At 41.7% G+C, this 17,526-nt stretch overlaps 1 protein-coding gene across 7 annotated transcripts in view; it reads right to left on the reverse strand.

Moving 5' to 3' along the window:
* Positions 1-10,713: 10,713 nt before the first annotated feature.
* LOC139277623 (nuclear receptor coactivator 3-like) overlaps positions 10,714-17,526 on the reverse strand; it is a 210,518-nt gene continuing 203,705 nt past the window's right edge. For all 7 annotated transcript variants that reach the window (XM_070896338.1, XM_070896341.1, XM_070896337.1 and 4 more), the window contains one exon: positions 10,714-17,299. In XM_070896338.1, the coding sequence (XP_070752439.1) occupies positions 17,288-17,299 (12 nt within the window). In that variant the 3' untranslated portion in view covers positions 10,714-17,287. The remainder of the gene's footprint in view (positions 17,300-17,526) is intronic.

Consider the following 17,526-nt stretch of genomic DNA (forward strand, 5'->3'; position numbering starts at 1 on the left):
AGTACCACCAGCACTGCCTCCGCAAGATACTGCAAATCCATTGGCAGGATAGGCACACTAATGTCAGTGTTCTCGCTCAGGCCAACATTCCCAGCATTGAAGCACTGACTACGCTCGATCAGCTCCGTTGGGCGGGCCACATTATCCATATGCCCGATACGAGACTCCCAAAACAAGTGCTCTACTCAGAGCTCCGACACGGCAAGCAAGCCCCAGGTGGGCAGGGGAAACGCTTCAAGGACATCCTCAAAGCCTCCTTGAAAAAAATGCAACATCCCCACCGACATCTGGGAATCCCTGGCCCAAGATCGCCCAAAGTGGAGGAAGAGCATCCGGGAAGAAGCTGAGCACCTCGAGTCTCGTCGCCGGGAGCAAGCTGAAGCCAAGCGTAGACAGCGGAAGGAGCGTGCGGCAAACCAGGCTCCCCCACCCACCTGTCCCTTTGACCACCGTCTGCCCCACCTGTGACAGGGACTGTAGGTCCCATATCGGACTCTTCAGTCACCTGAAAACTAATTTTTAGTGTGGAAGCAGGTCATCCTCGACTCCGAGGATGCACCTAGACAGCTTGAAGGAGGCATAAAGACTGACCAGAGAAAGAAATAAGCACAAAAAAAAATTAAAGAAAGACATCGATTTATATAGCGCCTTTCACGACCATCGGTGTCTCAAAGTGCTTTACAGCCAATGAAGTACAAGCAGAAAGATACAGACATTACAATGCGAAAAACCTGTGTGAGGCATACTGAAGACGGAAATAAGAGTGGAAGAGAAACAAAGAATGAAGGAGGGACATGGAAAAAAGGGGAGATCAGGAATAAGCAAAGAAATGGACATTTTCTTGTTTGTGTGAAATGTTGTGATATTAACCAATTTTTAAAAAATTGTTAGTAGAGCAGTACTTTGAGTAAAAATGCTGAGTTAAATGACAGTCATACAACAAGATACATTTCAGAGCAACTTAGATTGATTAAATTCCACTGCACAGTCAACAAACTGCAATGTGAATTCTACAACCAAACCAGCTAATTTGAAATTGTTGAGGGGAGGGCTAGTAGAAAATAAATCTATAAGCATATTAGTGACATAGCAAGCAATTATTGTGCTGTTTAAACTTTGGGATATGATGAGGGACTCAGTGACTGAGTAACAAAGAAGATGGGAACCTTTATTCATTCACCACTTTTCCAGACTTTGTAGTTATCCTATTGCCTTAAAGCAAATGAGTAACTGTTTAGCATTAGGCTTCTTGTAGTTACAATGCCAGCAATTGTTGCCGAATGGGCTTATAAAGTTATTTGCGAAAAAAACTATGTTCTTTATTAACTTGTGTAGTATTATAAATTGTAGCTGAGATATTAGTAAACACCATAGACTTGCTTCCACTCAAAGTGACTTTTCAGGTGACTGAACAGTCCCATACGGGAATTACAGCCTCTGTCACAGGTGGGACAGACAGTGGTTGAAGGAAAGGGTGGGTGGGGAGTCTGGTTTGCCGCACGCTCCTTCTGCTGCCTGCGCTTGCTTTCTGCATGTTCTCGGCGACAGGACTCGAGGTGCTCAGCGTTAAATTAGTAAACAGTGCTTTTATGGTGGCGTCACCATGAATAAAAGAACATAAATTCAACTCCTCACACATACTTCCTAATTGTAGTTGTGGGGAGGCACTGAAGCAGAGGCCAGGTACCACCCTATGAGGTTGAGAGGGGTTGGGAAATGAATCACTGAGCCACTCGTGTCTCTCGCAACATCTGGCTGCAGAGCAGCACTGGCGGAGGCCAAAGCCCGTGTCAGTCTCCTGAACTCAGCAGTGGGTGTATTTGACCAAGTGAAACTTCCCTGGGGAGTAATGTTATCTGCAAGACAGGACTGTGCAGTGACACAAGTGCTAACGTGGATTGTGGAGTTTCCACTTTCCTAATGGCAGTCAGTTCCACTTACTACCGTCGTACAACATAAAACATCTGCATCGTGTAGGTATACTGTACGTTGGCCGAAGATGAGCTGAACTGGGAGGATTGCCAGTGTCAGATGGTTTTCTATTACATCTTTGAGTAATGATTCCCTTACCTTTCCTACCACAAACATTAAGCTAACTGGTCTATAGTTCCATGGACTTGTTCTATCTCTTTTTAAATGTAGGAATAACATTAGAACAACAGTCTTTTGGCACTATTTCCTTTACTAATGAATTTTTATATATATGTAATAGTGCGTCTATCATCTCTTCCCTAACTTCTTTGAATAGGTGCGGATGCAATTCAAGAGTATTATGCTTTAAGTTTCATTAATTTGTCAATTATCTTTTCTTCTAATGTCATGCCCACCTTGTTAGTCACCCTGGTAAATACTGAGGCGAAGTGACAATATGTTCACAACATTCTTCTATGTGTTATGTTAACCCAGGAGTTAACCCATTTATCTTAAATAGGATGATAGATGCACTAATATAGATGACAGAGTAAAGGGTTCTTCCACTAATGGGGAAGTAGGGAATGGCAGGTCAGCCATGATCTTATTGAATGATGGAGCAGGCTCGAGGGGCCAAATGGCCTACTCCTGCTCCTATTTCTTATGTTCTTATCTAAGTGGGAGGCGAGTTCAAATGATAAGTGACAATGAACTCAGGTTCACAGTTGGGGACAGAATGGAGATGTTCGTCAAAATGACCATCTAAACTACACTTCCTGCTGTCATAAAAGTCTGCAAAATTGTGTCAACATTTAACATTGAAATTCCCTGTAAAAACAGTTCCCTCTAAATCTAGTGAAGCACATAAATCATCTGATATGCTATTATTTCCTAACTAAAATGTCTGATATCTAAAACAAGCAAAGCTATTTCACAATAATATTTTCTCATTGAATTATCTTTTGCGTCATTAGGACCTTTATTGATATTTTTACTTCAAGGTGTCAGCTTCTCTCAAAAGCCTGACCGTTGACTCAATCACATCTGCACTTTTTGAGCCTATGCAGTTTGCTAAATTTCCCAACATAGAATCTGAATTGAAGGGTGTGCCCGATATCTAGTGAGGATTCATGAATTTCTTTGCGTCCCCCTCCTCCATGACCAAAAGTTGTGGATAGATTTTCTCAAAACTTTTATTGCCGACAAGTGTTACATGAACTTGACGGTTCTGAACTTTTCGCAGATGAACAGCTGTAAGAAACAGTACACATGAACGGCTGCGAAGGCCCTAAATTCTTTGATGATGGTTGGAAAGGAAAGCAAAGAAAAGAAATTATTCATAAAGAATGCTGTTGATAATTCAGTTAAAAAATCTCTCTTCTGAATAATGTAAATGATGAACCTTTGAGCATTTTATGAGCTTTCTGTTTATATGGAAAGCTGTTTAACAAAGACTCGATATGTTGGCCAACTCATTAACAGTGCACTAACTTTTTTACTTCTAGACCATGCCAGAAACGTATTTAGGAAATTGCACTTCGTAGTCTGTGATTGTCCTTCCATTAATTTTATCAGAAACAGGAGGCTAATGGGTAGGAACTTGGTGGGGGTTGGAACTGATGGTTTAGAAAGGGGCTAAAGCCAGTTTTTGGGACTCACACTCCTAGGCCTCCTTTCCTACAAAGCAGTTTGATTCTTCTCCCTAATACTGTCAGATTATTTCCATAGTCCTGTTAGTATCAAGAACCCCCATCTCAGTGCTCATAAACCTCTAGACTGCATTCTCAGTGCTCCTTAATGCTTCCAAGACCTGAAACTTCCCTTCCAAAATCCCAGTACCTGACCTAATGTTCCCAGAAGCCTGGAAGCTCCCCAACAGGGCAGCCAAACTCTGAGATCCCTCCTGCTTCAATATACTGCTAGACCAAGACTCAACCTAGTACTGTCATATCCCAGGCTCCCGTCGCAATGCCTCCAATGCTGATAAGTGCATGTTATTGGTAATTCTACTTGGCATGACATCCCTGTTATTGTAAACTTTCAACTCACAATAACGTGGAAAATCTGCGAGTTGATTTTAAAAATATGGACATTGCACAAACAGATACACCGTTTTGGGTACTGTTGAGGGGGATGACTCACCAGGGGAGGGCAGCAGCAGCCAAGTTCATGGCACCATGGGTGGCTTTACTGCACAGCAGGGCAGGAAAAAGAGTGGGAGAGCTATAGTGATAGGGGATTCAATTGTAAGGGGAATAGATAGATGTTTCTGTGGCCGCAACCGAGACTCCAGGATAGTATGTTGCCTCCCTGGTGCAAGGGTCAAGGATATCTTGGAGCAGGTGCAGGGCATTCTGAAAAGGGAGGGTGAACAGCCAGTTGTCGTGGTGCATATAGGTACCAACGATATAGGTAAAAAAGGGGATGAGGTCCTACAAGACGAATTTAGGGAGCTAGGAGCTAAATTAAAAAGTAGGACCTCAAAAGTAGTAGTCTCAGAATTGCTACCAGTGCCATGTGCTAGTCAGAGTAGGAATCACAGGATAGCTCAGATGAATACGTGGCTTGAGCAGTGGTGCAGCAGGGAGGAATTCAAATTCCTGGGACATTGGAACCGGTTCTGGGGGAGGTGGGATCAGTACAAAGCGGACGGTCTGCAACTGGGCAGGACTGGAACCAATGTCCTAGGGGAAGTGTTTGCTAGTGCTGTTGGGGAGGAGTTAAACTAATATGGCAGGGGGATGGGAACCTATGCAGGGAGACAGAGGGAAGTAGAATGGGGGCAGAAGCCTAAGGCAAAAAGCAAAAAGGGCCACATTACCACAAAATTCTAAAGGGGCAAAGTGTGATAGAAAGACAAGCCTGAAGGCTCTGTGGCTCAATGCGAGGAGTATTCAGAATAAGGTGGACGAATTAACTGCGCAGATAGCAGTTAACAGGTATGATGTAATTGGCATCACGGAGACATGGCTCTAAGGTGACCAAGGTTAGGAGCTCAACATCCAGGGGTATTCAACATTTAGGAAGGATAGACAGAAAGGAAAAGGAGGCGGGGTGGCATTGCTGGCTAAAGAGGAAATTAATGCAATCGTAAGAAAGGACATTAGCCTGGATGATGTGGAATCGATATGGGTGGAGCTGCGGAATACCAAGGGCAGAAAACGCTAGTGGGAGTTGTATACAGACCACCAAACAGTAGTAGTAAGGTTGGTGACAGCATCAAATAAGAAATAAGGGATGCATGCAATAAAGGTACTGTAGTTATCATGGGTGACTTTAATCTACATATTGATTGGGCTAACCAAACTGGTAGCAATGCGGTGGAGGAGGATTTCCTGGAGTGTATTAGGGATGGTTTTCTAGATCAGTATGTTGAGGAACCAACCAGGGAGCTGGCCATCCTAGACTGGGTGATGTGTAATGAGAAAGGACTAATTAGCAATCTTGTTGTGCGTGACCATAATATGGTAGAATTCTTTATTAGGATGGAGAGTGACACAGTTAATTCAGAAACTTGGGTCCTGAACTTAAGGAAAGGTAACTTTGATGGTTTGAGGCGTGAATTGGCTAGAATAGACTGGCAAATGATACTTAAAGAGTTGACGGTGGATAGGCAATGGCAAACATTTAAAGATCACATGGATGAACTTCAGCAATTGTACATCCCTGTCTGGAGTAAAAATAAAACGGGGAAAGTGGCTCAACCGTGGCTAACAAGGGAAATTAAGGATAGTATTAAATCCAAGGAAGAGGCATATAAAGTGGCCAGAAAAAGCAGCAAACCTGAAGACTGGGAGAAATTTAGAATTCAGCAGAGGAGGACAAAGGGTTTAATTAAGAGGGGGAAAATAGAGTACGAGAAGAAGCTTGCCGGAAACATAAAAACTGACTGCAAAAGCTTCTATAGATATGTGAAGAGAAAAAGATTAGTGAAAACAAACGTAGGTTCCTTGCAGTTGGATTCCGGGGAATTTATAATGGGGAACAAAGAAATAGCAGACCAACTGAACAAATACTTTCATTCTGTCTTCATGAAGGAAGACACAAATAACCTTCCGAAAGTACTGGGGGACAGAGGGTCTAGTGAGGAGGAGGAACTGAAGGATATCCTTATTAGGCGGGAAATTGTGTTAGGGAAATTGATGGGATTGAATGCCAATAAATCCCCGGGGCCTAATAGTCTGCATCCCAGAGAACTTAAGGAAGTGGCCATAGAAATAGTGGATGCATTGGTGATCATTTTCCAACAGTCTATCGACTCTGGATCAGTTCCTATGGACTGGAGGATAGCTAATGTAACACCATTTTTTAAAAAGGGAGGGAGAGAGAAAGCGGATAATTATAGACCGGTTAGCCTGACATCAGTGGTGGGGAAAATGTTGGAATCAATTATTGAGGATGAAATAGCAGCGCATTTGGAAAGCAGTGACAGGATCGGTCCAAGTCAGCATGGATTTATGAAGGGGAAATCATGCTTCACAAATCTTCTGGAATTTTTTGAGGATGTAATTAGTAGAGTGGACAAGGGAGAACCAGTGGATGTGGTGTATTTGGACTTTCAAAAGGCTTTCGACAAGGTCCCACGCAAGAGATTGGTGTGCAAAATCAAAGCACATGGTATTGGGGGTAATTTACTGATGTGGATAGAGAACTGGTTGGCAGACAGGAAGCAGAGAGTCAGGCTAAACGGGTCCTTTTCAGAATGGCAGGCAGTGATTAGTGGAGTGCCGCAGGGCTCAGTGCTGGGACCCCAGCTCTTTACAATATACATCAATGATTTGGATGAAGGAATTGAGTGTAATATCTCCAAGTTTACAGATTACACTAAACTGGGTGGCGGTGTGAGCTGTGAGGGGGACGCTAAGAGGCTGCAGGGTGACTTAGACAGATTAGGTGAGTGGGCAAATGCATGGCAGATGCAGTATAATGTGGATAAATGTGAGGTTATCCACTTTGGGGGCAAAAACACAAAGACAGAATATTATCTGAATGGTGGCAAATTAGGAAAAGGGGAGGCGCAACGAGACCTGGGTGTCATGGTTCATCAGTCATTGAAAGTTGGCATACAGGTGCAGCAGGCAGTAAAGGCGGCAAATAGTATGTTGGCCTTCATAGCTAGGGGATTTGAGTATAGGAGCAGGGAGATCTTACTGCAGTTGTTCAGGGCCTTGGTGAGGCCTCACTTGGAATAGTGTGTTCAATTTTGGTCTCCTAATCTGAGGAAGGACATTCTTGCTATTGAGGGAGTGCAGCGAAGGTACACCACTGATTCCCGGGATGGCTAGACTGACATATGAGGAGAGACTGGGTCAACTGGGCCTTTATACTTTGGAGTTTAGAAGGACGAGAGGGAATATCATAGAAACATACAAGGTTCTGATGGGACGGGACAGGTTAGATGCGGGTAGATTGTTCCCGATGTTGGGGAAGTCCAGAACCAGGGGACACAGTCTTAGGATAAGGGGTAGGCCATTTAGGACTGAGATGAGGAGAAACTTCTTCACACAGAGAGTTGTTAACCTGTGGATTTCCCTGCCACAGAGAGTTGTTGATGCCAGTTCGTTGGATATATTCAAGAGGGAGTTACATATGGCTCTTACGGCTAAAGGGATCAAGGGGTATGGAGAGAAAGCAGGAAAGAGGTACTGAGGGAATGATCAGCCATGATCTTATCGAATGGTGGTGCAGGCTCGAAGGGACGAAAGGCCTACTCCTGCATCTATTTTCTATGTTTCTGAAAGCAAAAGGACAAAAACACAGGAAAATGCAGGAATCTATTGTTAGGGAAGTGGTATCAGGGCACTTAGAAAATCATAACATGATTAGGTTGAGTCAACATGGTTTTATGAAAGGGAAATCATGTTTGACAGATGTATTAGTTTTTTGAGGATGTAATTAGCAGAGTAGATAAAGTGGAACCAGTGGATGTAGTATATTTGGATTTCCAAAAGGCTTTCAAAAAGGTGCCTTTGTGTAAAAGGTTATTACACAAGGACTCATGGGGTAATATAGTAGCAGCAATTGGTTAACTGACAGAAAGCAGAGTCTGGAGAAACGCGTCTTTTTCAGGTTTGCAGGCTGTAACGAGTGGGGTGCCACAAGGATCAGTGCCACGGCTTCAGCTATTTACAACCTAGATAAAAGGGACCGAGTATAATGTCTCCAAGTTTGCTGATGATACAAAGCTAGGTGGGACAGTAAGCTGAGGAGAATACAAACGAGTCTGCAAAGGGATATAGACTGAGTGGGCAGTGAAGTGGCAGATGGTGGAGTATAATACAGGTATAGGGAAATGTGAGGTTATTCACTTTGGTAGGAAGAATAGAAAAATACTTTAAAAAAAAAATGGTGAGAAACTTTTAAATGTTGGTGTTGAGAGATTTGGGTGGCCTGGTGCAAGAAACACAGAAAGCTTGCAGGTACAGCAAGCAATAAGGCAAATGGCATGTTGGCCTTGATTGCAAGGGGGTTGGAGTACAAGAGTAAGGACATCTTGCTACAATTGTACATCATCATCATAGGCAGTCCTGTGAGCCGAGGATGTCTTGTTTCCACGCCAAAAAGTTCACTGGTGTTTCAATGAAGGACCTAATATTCCAGGTCCCGAACTAAATCTCAAAAGGGTGGAAGATGCCTGTGCGTGGATTTTTTTTAACATTGCATACCAGCCACCACACGGGCTTGAAAGCGCTAGGTCTTGGTCCAGTGGCAAGACGACTGGAGACCTGCTCTGATGCACGGACCTAGTGCACACACATATCGCAATGTGGGCTGGCCCCGTGCCCTCACCACTCCTACGCCCCTGACCTCGCCACTCCTGCTGTAGCTATCCACGCTCCAATCAGCGACCTGGATCTTGGTGACGTCGAATCCAGTCGCCCTCTTCACTGCCATTGCTCTCCTGCTCCAGCGCACCGCCACGCTGCTCCTTCCGCTCCCCGTGACAATTGTACAAGGCCTTGGTGAGACCCACCTGGGAGTACTGTACACAGTTTTGGTGTCCTTATCTAAGGAAGAATATACTTGCCTTGGAGGAGTGCAACAAAGGTTCAGTAGATTGATTCCTGGTATGAGAGGACTGTCCTATGATGAGACATTGTGTAGAATGGACCTATACTCTCTGGAGTTAAGAAGAATAAGAGGTGATCCCATTAAAACATACAAGATTCTGAAGGTGATTGACAAGGTAGATGCTGAGAGGTTGTTTCCCCTGGCTGGAGCGTCTAGAAATAGGGGGCAGTCTCAGGATAAGGGGTAGGCCATCTAAGACAAAGATGAGGAGGAATTTCTTCACTCAGAGGGTTGTGAATCTTTGGAATTCTCTGCCCCAGAGGGCTGTTGCTGCTGAGTCTTTGAGTATATTCAAGGCTGAGATCGATAGATTTTTTGACTCGAGGGGAATCAAGGATATAGAGACTGTACAGGAAAATGGAGTTGAGGTCGATTATCAGCCATGATCTTATTGGATAGTGAAGCAGGCTCGAGGGGCCCTATGGCCTACTACTGCTCCTATTTCTTATGTTCACTTTTGACAAGGTCCCACACAAGAGATTGGTGTGCAAAAATCGAAGCACAGGGTATTGGGGGTAATGTACTGACGTGGATAGAGAACTGGTTGGTGGACAGGAAACAGAGAGTCGGGATAAACGGGTCCTTTTCAGAATGGCAGGCAGTGACTAGTGGAGTGCCGCAGGGCTCAGTGCTGGGACCCCAGCTCTTTACAATATACATCAATGATTTGGATGAAGGAATTGATTGTAATATTTTCAAGTTTGCAGATGACACTAAACTGGATGGCGATGTGAGCTGTGAGGGGGGATGCTAAGAGGTTGCAGGGTGATTTAGACAGGTTAGATGAGTGGGCAAATGCATGGCAGATGCAGTATAATGTGGATAAATCAGAGGTTATCCACTTTGGGGGCAAAAACGCGAAGACAGATTATCTGAATGGTGGCAGATTAGAAAAAGGGGAGGTGCAACGAGACCTGGGCGTCATGATTCATCAGTCAATGAAAGCTGGCATACAGGTATAGCAGGTGGTAAATGGTATTTTGGCCTTCATAGCTAGGGGATTTGAGTATAGGAGCAGGGAGGTCTTACTGCAGTTGTACAGGGCCTTGGTAAGGCCTCACCTGGAATATTGTGTTCAGTTTTGGTCTCCTAATCTGAGGAAGGACATTCTTGCTATTGAGTGAGTGCAGCGAAGGTTCACCAGACGGATTCCCGGGATGGCTAGACTGACATATGAGGAGAGACTGGATCAACTGGGCCTTTAGACATTGGAGTTTAGAAGGATGAGAGGGGATCTCATAGAAACATACAAGATTCTGACTGGACAGGACAGGTTAGATGCGGGTAGATTGTTCCCGATGTTGGGGCAGTCCAGAACCAGGGAACAGAGTCTTAGGATAAGGGGTAGGCCATTTAGGACTGAGATGAGGAGAAACTTCTTCACTCAGAGTTGTTAACCTGTGGAATTTCCTGTCGCAGAGAGTTGTTGATGCCAGTTCATTGGATATATTCAAGAGGGAGTTAGATATGGTCCTTACAGCTAAGGGGATCAAGGGGTATGGAGAGAAAGCAGGAAAAGGGGTACTAAGGGAATGACCAGCCATTATCTTATCGAATGGTGGTGCAGGCTCGAAGGGCCGAATGGCCTACTCCTGCACCTATTTTTTATGTTTCCATGTTTACACAGCAAGATTCCTTTTGAGACCATCTTTTTCCCTGATGGAGTATGTCGGACAATATTTTAACCATTAACAGTAAATAAAATGATACACAACATGGTACAACTGTATGTTTCTTTTAACATTCACATTCACACACTTTAATATCATGAAAATTTATTCAGACATGGCTTGTGTGTATTTAATGTACATCTTTTACAGAATGCTTTCTTACAACATCTGTTTCCAAACAGCTGAATAGCAAGATACGGTAACAAATCGCCAAAGACATTTTAAATAGAAATCTTTATTTACAACATTAACATCAAGAGGCAAATAAATCAGTAAAAGCAATATCTGCTAACAACTTTGTTTTTTTTAATTATTTTTGTATTTTTTTTAAACAAATTTCTATTATACCTTGCTTTGCATGAAATGTAACGTTGGAATACAAATAGCAATATTAGAAATCTTTAGACGGAGCTAAATTAAATCCTCACTATTCTTCAATACTGTAGGTCTTCTCCAGTTGGCCTTTCAAATATTGCTTTTACAGCATGATAAATTTATCAATTTAATTATTTTTTTTATACAGGTGTCTACCACCAACAAAATTTGATACAGAAAATTAACATAAAAATTAGGCTGAGGCTAAAGGGAGAAATAAAAAGAAAAAAAGTGACTCATTATAATACCTGCATTTAATTATTTCTTATTTAAATAATAAATAGTTTGCTCCACTGGGTAAACCTATACATTAACTATATTAATGTACAATTTGGTGTTATCAGTAAGAAAAGGATTTGAATATACATGATCAGATTTCTATAGCAGTATGCAATCTAAAAACAAAAAAAAAATCAAAAATCTATACTCTAATCGCACACATTTTACCTAGAAATCCCAAACCTCCTCGAGCACCCAGTTCAGATCGCACATAATAATTATTGTATAGGAATTGAAAACAGTCATTTTCTGCATTAAAAATATAACTCCATTTTATTCACAGTGCTCTGAACTCATTCTGTGATGTGAAGCATTATTGGGTAAAATGGTCACTTACTGTCAGGAAGGAGTGAAAACTAATAAGGAGGTCTGGAGATTGCACACAGACCTGCAGCCCCAGCCCTTTCAATTTCCAAAATGAGTTGTGGACATTAGTCAAGGGTCAGGCTCAGAGAATGATGCCAATTCGTAGACAGTGTTCATGTTTCATGTGGAATAAAATCTGAGTAGTTTTAAGTTGTTGATTAAAATAAGTGATACAAGTCCCATGAAATAAGCTTTTCTCCCCTCCCTTCCTGAAGGCATTGAATCCATGCTGGAGCATTGTTCCGCAGGCACTGGGTGTCTCAGGCACCTGATCCAAGTGGCCATTACTCAGCCGCAATCTTGGAGAGTATGCATCATCAGTACTTGACCTCAGTAGGCTTCTAGCCAACCTTGCCATCTATGCTCCCTTGATAACCATTTATGCCTAAATTCCAGCAGGACCAGGAGCAAGAATCTAAGCCAGCTTTCTCCTCCCCAACTCAGAATCATGAGGACGTTTGTAGTGCGCCTTTCTCTCCCCCATCAGCTAACTCAGCACAAAATAGGGATCAAACCTGGAGCCATTCTGGTCTGAATGACTCAGCTAGTCCCCAGATGAACCTGCTGAGGTATCAGGGAATCAAAACACTTCTAACTTCTGTCGTGAGGTCGATTGTACATCTCATGAGTGAGTCAGAATATTGATTGCCTTGCACCCTTTGGGAACACTGGTAATTTTCCATTCTTTGAAGCAACAAACATGTCCCAAATAGGAGTTGGCGCACTGATCTTTTGTAAATATTGCTTAAATTAAGAAAAATGGGATTGAGTTGAGACGATCAGCAGTTAATTTAAATTTGTATCCTTTATAAATCTCTTTCTGTACAAAAACCCTTTATCAGAGCTTGCCATTACAATAATGATTTTAAAGTAAGCTTGTAGTCATTAGCTGTAGAAACTTAAAAAAATAAAATGCAAGAATCTCGTACTGCTTCTAAAAAGCCCGGGATTTCCTTTAAATCATGTAAAAATGAACTCATTTTGAAACGTGGAAATGCTATACAATATGAGTAACGCCCCTCTTTTGCGAGATGCGAGTGATTTATCCACTGCCATGCACCATGAACCAATACAAAAAGAACAAATCCTTGAATCAGACAAGTAGCTCTACAATTCACCTTTGTGTTGAGAATGAAATGCCCCCATTGCACAGGGTACCAGGTCACCAGCTGTAATTGGGCATTTCCTGCCACTGAGGAATGTTCATACACTGGGCTGCGGTTTGAGATCTAAACATTTAATACATGGAATCCTGCTTAATGACCACAGTATGCAGGGTTTCAGTACAGGATTGTGGAGATCAGCTATATTATCATGCCAACATTTAAATAGGGAAAGCAAGTAATTTCTCCACAAAGCGAGAATTATAAAATAATAATCAGTGAACAATAAAATATGCACTTTAATTGGTTATATTCTTGGGAACTCCTCACTGAATATAATCATAGTATTTTTAATATCTACCTCCTCCTCAGGACACAGAAAAGTGCAACTGGATATAAATCAAACATTTAGTTTTCCACATGGCTCTTCATACTATGAATCCGCATTGTAGCCGACTCCTCACAACATCAGGTTACTGGGTTAACCCCCAACCCCTCACTACATCAGGTTACTAGTTAACCCCCGACCTCTCACAACATCAGGTTACTAGTTAACCCCCGACCTCTCACTACATCAGGTTACTGGGTTAACCCCCGACCCCTCACTACATCAGGTTACTGGGTTAACCCCCTCACAATTTCAGGTTACCGGTTAACCCCCGACCGCTCACGACGTCAGGTTACTGGTTAACCCCCGACCCCTCAACTACGTCAGGTTACTGTATTGTAACCAAACTCCTCACAATTTCAGGCTAATTTAGTTGTTCGGTTTTTTTTGGTTAGTTTTGACCACAGTCTAGATGTACAGCAAACCCGAGTATTTTCATCACTTAGCAACCAAAGTAACTGATTTCCACCCCCACCTCACGTAAAACCTGTCAATGCACACTGAAATTAATTTTTTAATTCTGAACACTTTCACTCTGAACTGCCCATGTATAAATGAGGCAATTTTAAATTTTTTTTGTCCCACTTCATTATTCCAGGATTGAGGCTCAATTTCTAACTGAGTGGAAACAACGGTCACTCAGCCATTTTTCTGCCAGACAAGTTGGCCAGGCAACAGTTGAACTGTAATGCCTCTGTTTCATGCATTGCTCCTGCTCCATCTATGCATGGACGGCATCAGACGGCCACATTTTACTTTGGGCTCATTTGCACACCAGGGAGCACCAGTCAATGGCTGCCAAATGTTGGCCCCATGTGCAAATTGCAGCAATTAACTGCTGAAAGAAGCCTACACCAATGCTCATAGACAGCTCTTAGATCATTAAAATAAAAAAACCCTAACCACATTAAGCAGAGTCACAGAGGGATTCTTCCAAACTACAAAAAAATCACGTGCTGCTCATCAAATCTCTCCCGATAAAGCAAAGCTTCTTTCAGTTTAAAGGACAGTCGACACTCAGTCAGTAATTCATCCAAATTACATTAAATATTTGCTTTGTTTCTCCTGGGGATGGGGAGGTCACTAAATAAAATACAACTATTCAGTAGATGTGGAATGTATTTGCTACTGTTGAAAGCAACTAGTTGTTTGTTTTTAAACTCTTTAAGTGATCAATATGATCAGAGGAGGCCTCAGGCCATTAGCTGCACAAAACATACCCATTGCTTCAACTAAGGTAGATTAAATTGGAGATAATATTTATAAAAACTGCCAGTCACAGCATTTTTCCTATCCCTAATATCAAAGCAAAATACTGCGGATAACAGTGCTCCGATGAAAGGTCACCGACCTGAAACATTAACTGTTTCTCTCGCCACAGATGCTGCCTGATCTGCTGAGTATTTCCAGCATTTTTGTTTTTTATTTCAGATTTCCAGCATCCACAGTGTTTTGCTTTTGCATTTTCCTATCCCATTTATCCAACAGTTGATCGTCTACAAATGTAAGTTACAATAACAAAGTTAAACCAGGTTTGACATTGTCTTTATCTGCGGTAGCTCCAGTAACATTGTATATATTGATTTTTTTTTTAAATGAACATATCTAGAGACAGAACTGCAGTTGTGGCCCGGCTCAAACTGCATTACTAGCACAGAAACCTCAGAGTTCAGTTGGATTGTTGCATAGATTTCTGCACAAACTGAACATTTAACCGCAGTCATTAGGAAGAAGACGAATCCATTTAGATTGCTGTCTCTTTTTGGGAAAATAAAAGTTCTCATTGTGACAGTGGCAGTAACCAATTCTGCATTAAAATGCTAGTCACGATTTTGTGTAAATAACCATTAAGTACATTTTTTTCCTTTTTAAAAAAAAACAAAAAAAATTAATGCACTAGCAGACATACCCAACCTTGTGAAACACTAAGCTGCAGCAAATCAAACAATGCAAAGTAGAACGAAATGATGGAAGAAAGAGGGAAGATAGATGTAAAAAAAAAGAACTAATTAACTAGAACAATGAACATTAAGGGAGACGAACTACAAGCTTAGATGTGCAAAATGATTCCATGTCCCGGTGTTGAACATGTTACCTTTATGCTGATTTGTCAGTGTAACATCGATATTTCAATCTGTTTCTTTCAACCACAGTACTCCTTTGATATTTCTAACAAACTTTCAAAAAGACACTGCAACCGAGAGTTACATTTTGTTTAAACAAATCCGAACACACCCTGAAATCAGAGGCATTAACTGCTAAAACAGTTACTTCCAGATCAATCTGAACAGAATTTCTTTCTTCAAAGAAAAAGGGAAGATACACCCCCAGAATATCATTACCCGCAAAAATCAAAAGCAATCAAGATTTAGTTTTACAGTCAAACATAAATATTCAATTAAACATCGTCACTATGAACTGCATGTTGCTCAGTCATGTGACTCATCAAACCATCATGGAGCTTGCTCATTCAGAATCACACAGAATCAATAATTTACACTCAAAATAAGGAAATTAAGTTGATTATTCCTCCTTTGGAGCACAACTATGTAAAGTAAGCTGCTGTTTGAGGCAATATCACTTGAAACCTGTCACCAGAATTGAATCGCATTTTAATGATGCAAATCTCATTGCATCTCCCTGCATTTATAGAAGTGGTGGGAATGCCAAAGTTCCCTCTTCACAATGATCCTTACATCATCCATCACCATAGCAGACACTATGGGTTCAGTACTTATTTACAGCTCAGCAATTTACAGGTAACCCCTCTCTTCCTCTCACAGGAGGTGAGGATGGTCAAGTGGCACTTGATGGGCAAGTCTGTCTCAACATCAACTAAAATGAGTACTAGTGAGAAATAAATCAAACTTTTGATCAGCTGGTTTGGCTGTTTTAAGCCTTGATTTTCAGGTAAGATCGCTGCAGTTGCACTTTTCAGAAGCATCCCTTTTTTTTAATAAATGCAATTATGGGGAGGGAGGAGAAGAGAGAGAAATGCAGCCTTTTAAAAAGTTAAAAGCTAGATTGGCGGCACAGGATAAAATCTGGGTGATCAATATGGGGAAAATCTGAACTTTTTGCACATTCTTACAGATTGGCTCAATTGTCAAGGCCTGATAGAAACAGGATTGACAACTTGAACTGGTGCTAAAAGGCAAGTGTACAGAAATAAGAGTATGTCAAATATTTAGCCTCACCAATGCTGTGCAAAAAAAAAATCAGTAAATGTGACCTATAAAAGTGTATATATAATATAATATTGTATTCATTATTTACAAGATATATTCACAGGAGCCAGCTTCAGGTGTTTTATGCTGCAGTACCTTGCTTTGAGTCAACAGCACACACCTTGTATTTTACCCCATTTGAAATTTTATCTGCAATATTTTAAAATGAAGACGATTATTGCTTGGCATTGCATATGCAGATTTAAAAAGTTGGATGTTGGTATACATACACTTGTGTTCCACTGTGATCTTCGAAATACCAATGGGATACTTAACGCAAAGATGATTTGGAAAACATAAGCAAGGATTTGCCAATGTGCAGACACGGCCACACAGATCATGAAACACTGCAGTGATCCTCGACCATTTCCGCCTTCTCTAAAGTGCATCAATACGCACACGGTTCTATGCTGACACTCGGCAGTCATTTTTGTTTCCAAATGTTTGTAAATGTAATGACTATATTATGAGTGACATTTCACAATACTGCCAGAAAAAAAAAACAAGGCTAGGTACTGCATTAAAGTAGATGCAAGATTTGGCAAGCGAAAAAGGTAGCAATCAGATGACATTAAAAGGACAATTAAAAACCAAAGCAAATCCTAAACAACTTGAGTTTTCGACCCAGCGGTGTACTGCTGCCAAGAGTCTTTTTGATAAAACAAACACGTCTAATAAAAACAGAGAAACAGTTCTCTTTTCTTAAGAAATGAACACCTTAGCAGGCTGGCACAGTGGTTCTGGTTGGGCTGCACCAATCCCCAGCAGCACACAAGGTGGCGCCATTTCCTTCTCTGTGTAAGTGTCTTTGCTGTAGATTCTCACAGTGCATTGCTCTCAAAAGCCGAATGGACCCAAATTAACCTTTTTGGATTGATGATCAGCCGTCCTGAGTTGTCAGCAATATTTCTATTTCGGGGAAAGGGGAGAAAAGGAAAGTAATGTGAGAAAATGTTGAGTCAGATATTTACCCGAGTCTACTTCAATATGAAACCTACACACAATTGAGTGAAGTGATTCACATGATTCATTTTGTTGCTCCAGAAGTCTGTGCTGCAGAACACAATGTACTTTTGCTCCTAGCAAGCCATACACAGACCAGACACTGAGCACAGCTTCCTCCACTTTGCCCCAAC

Source organism: Pristiophorus japonicus, chromosome 12, assembly GCF_044704955.1.
Source record: "Pristiophorus japonicus isolate sPriJap1 chromosome 12, sPriJap1.hap1, whole genome shotgun sequence".
NCBI classification, from domain to species: Eukaryota; Metazoa; Chordata; class Chondrichthyes; family Pristiophoridae; genus Pristiophorus; species Pristiophorus japonicus.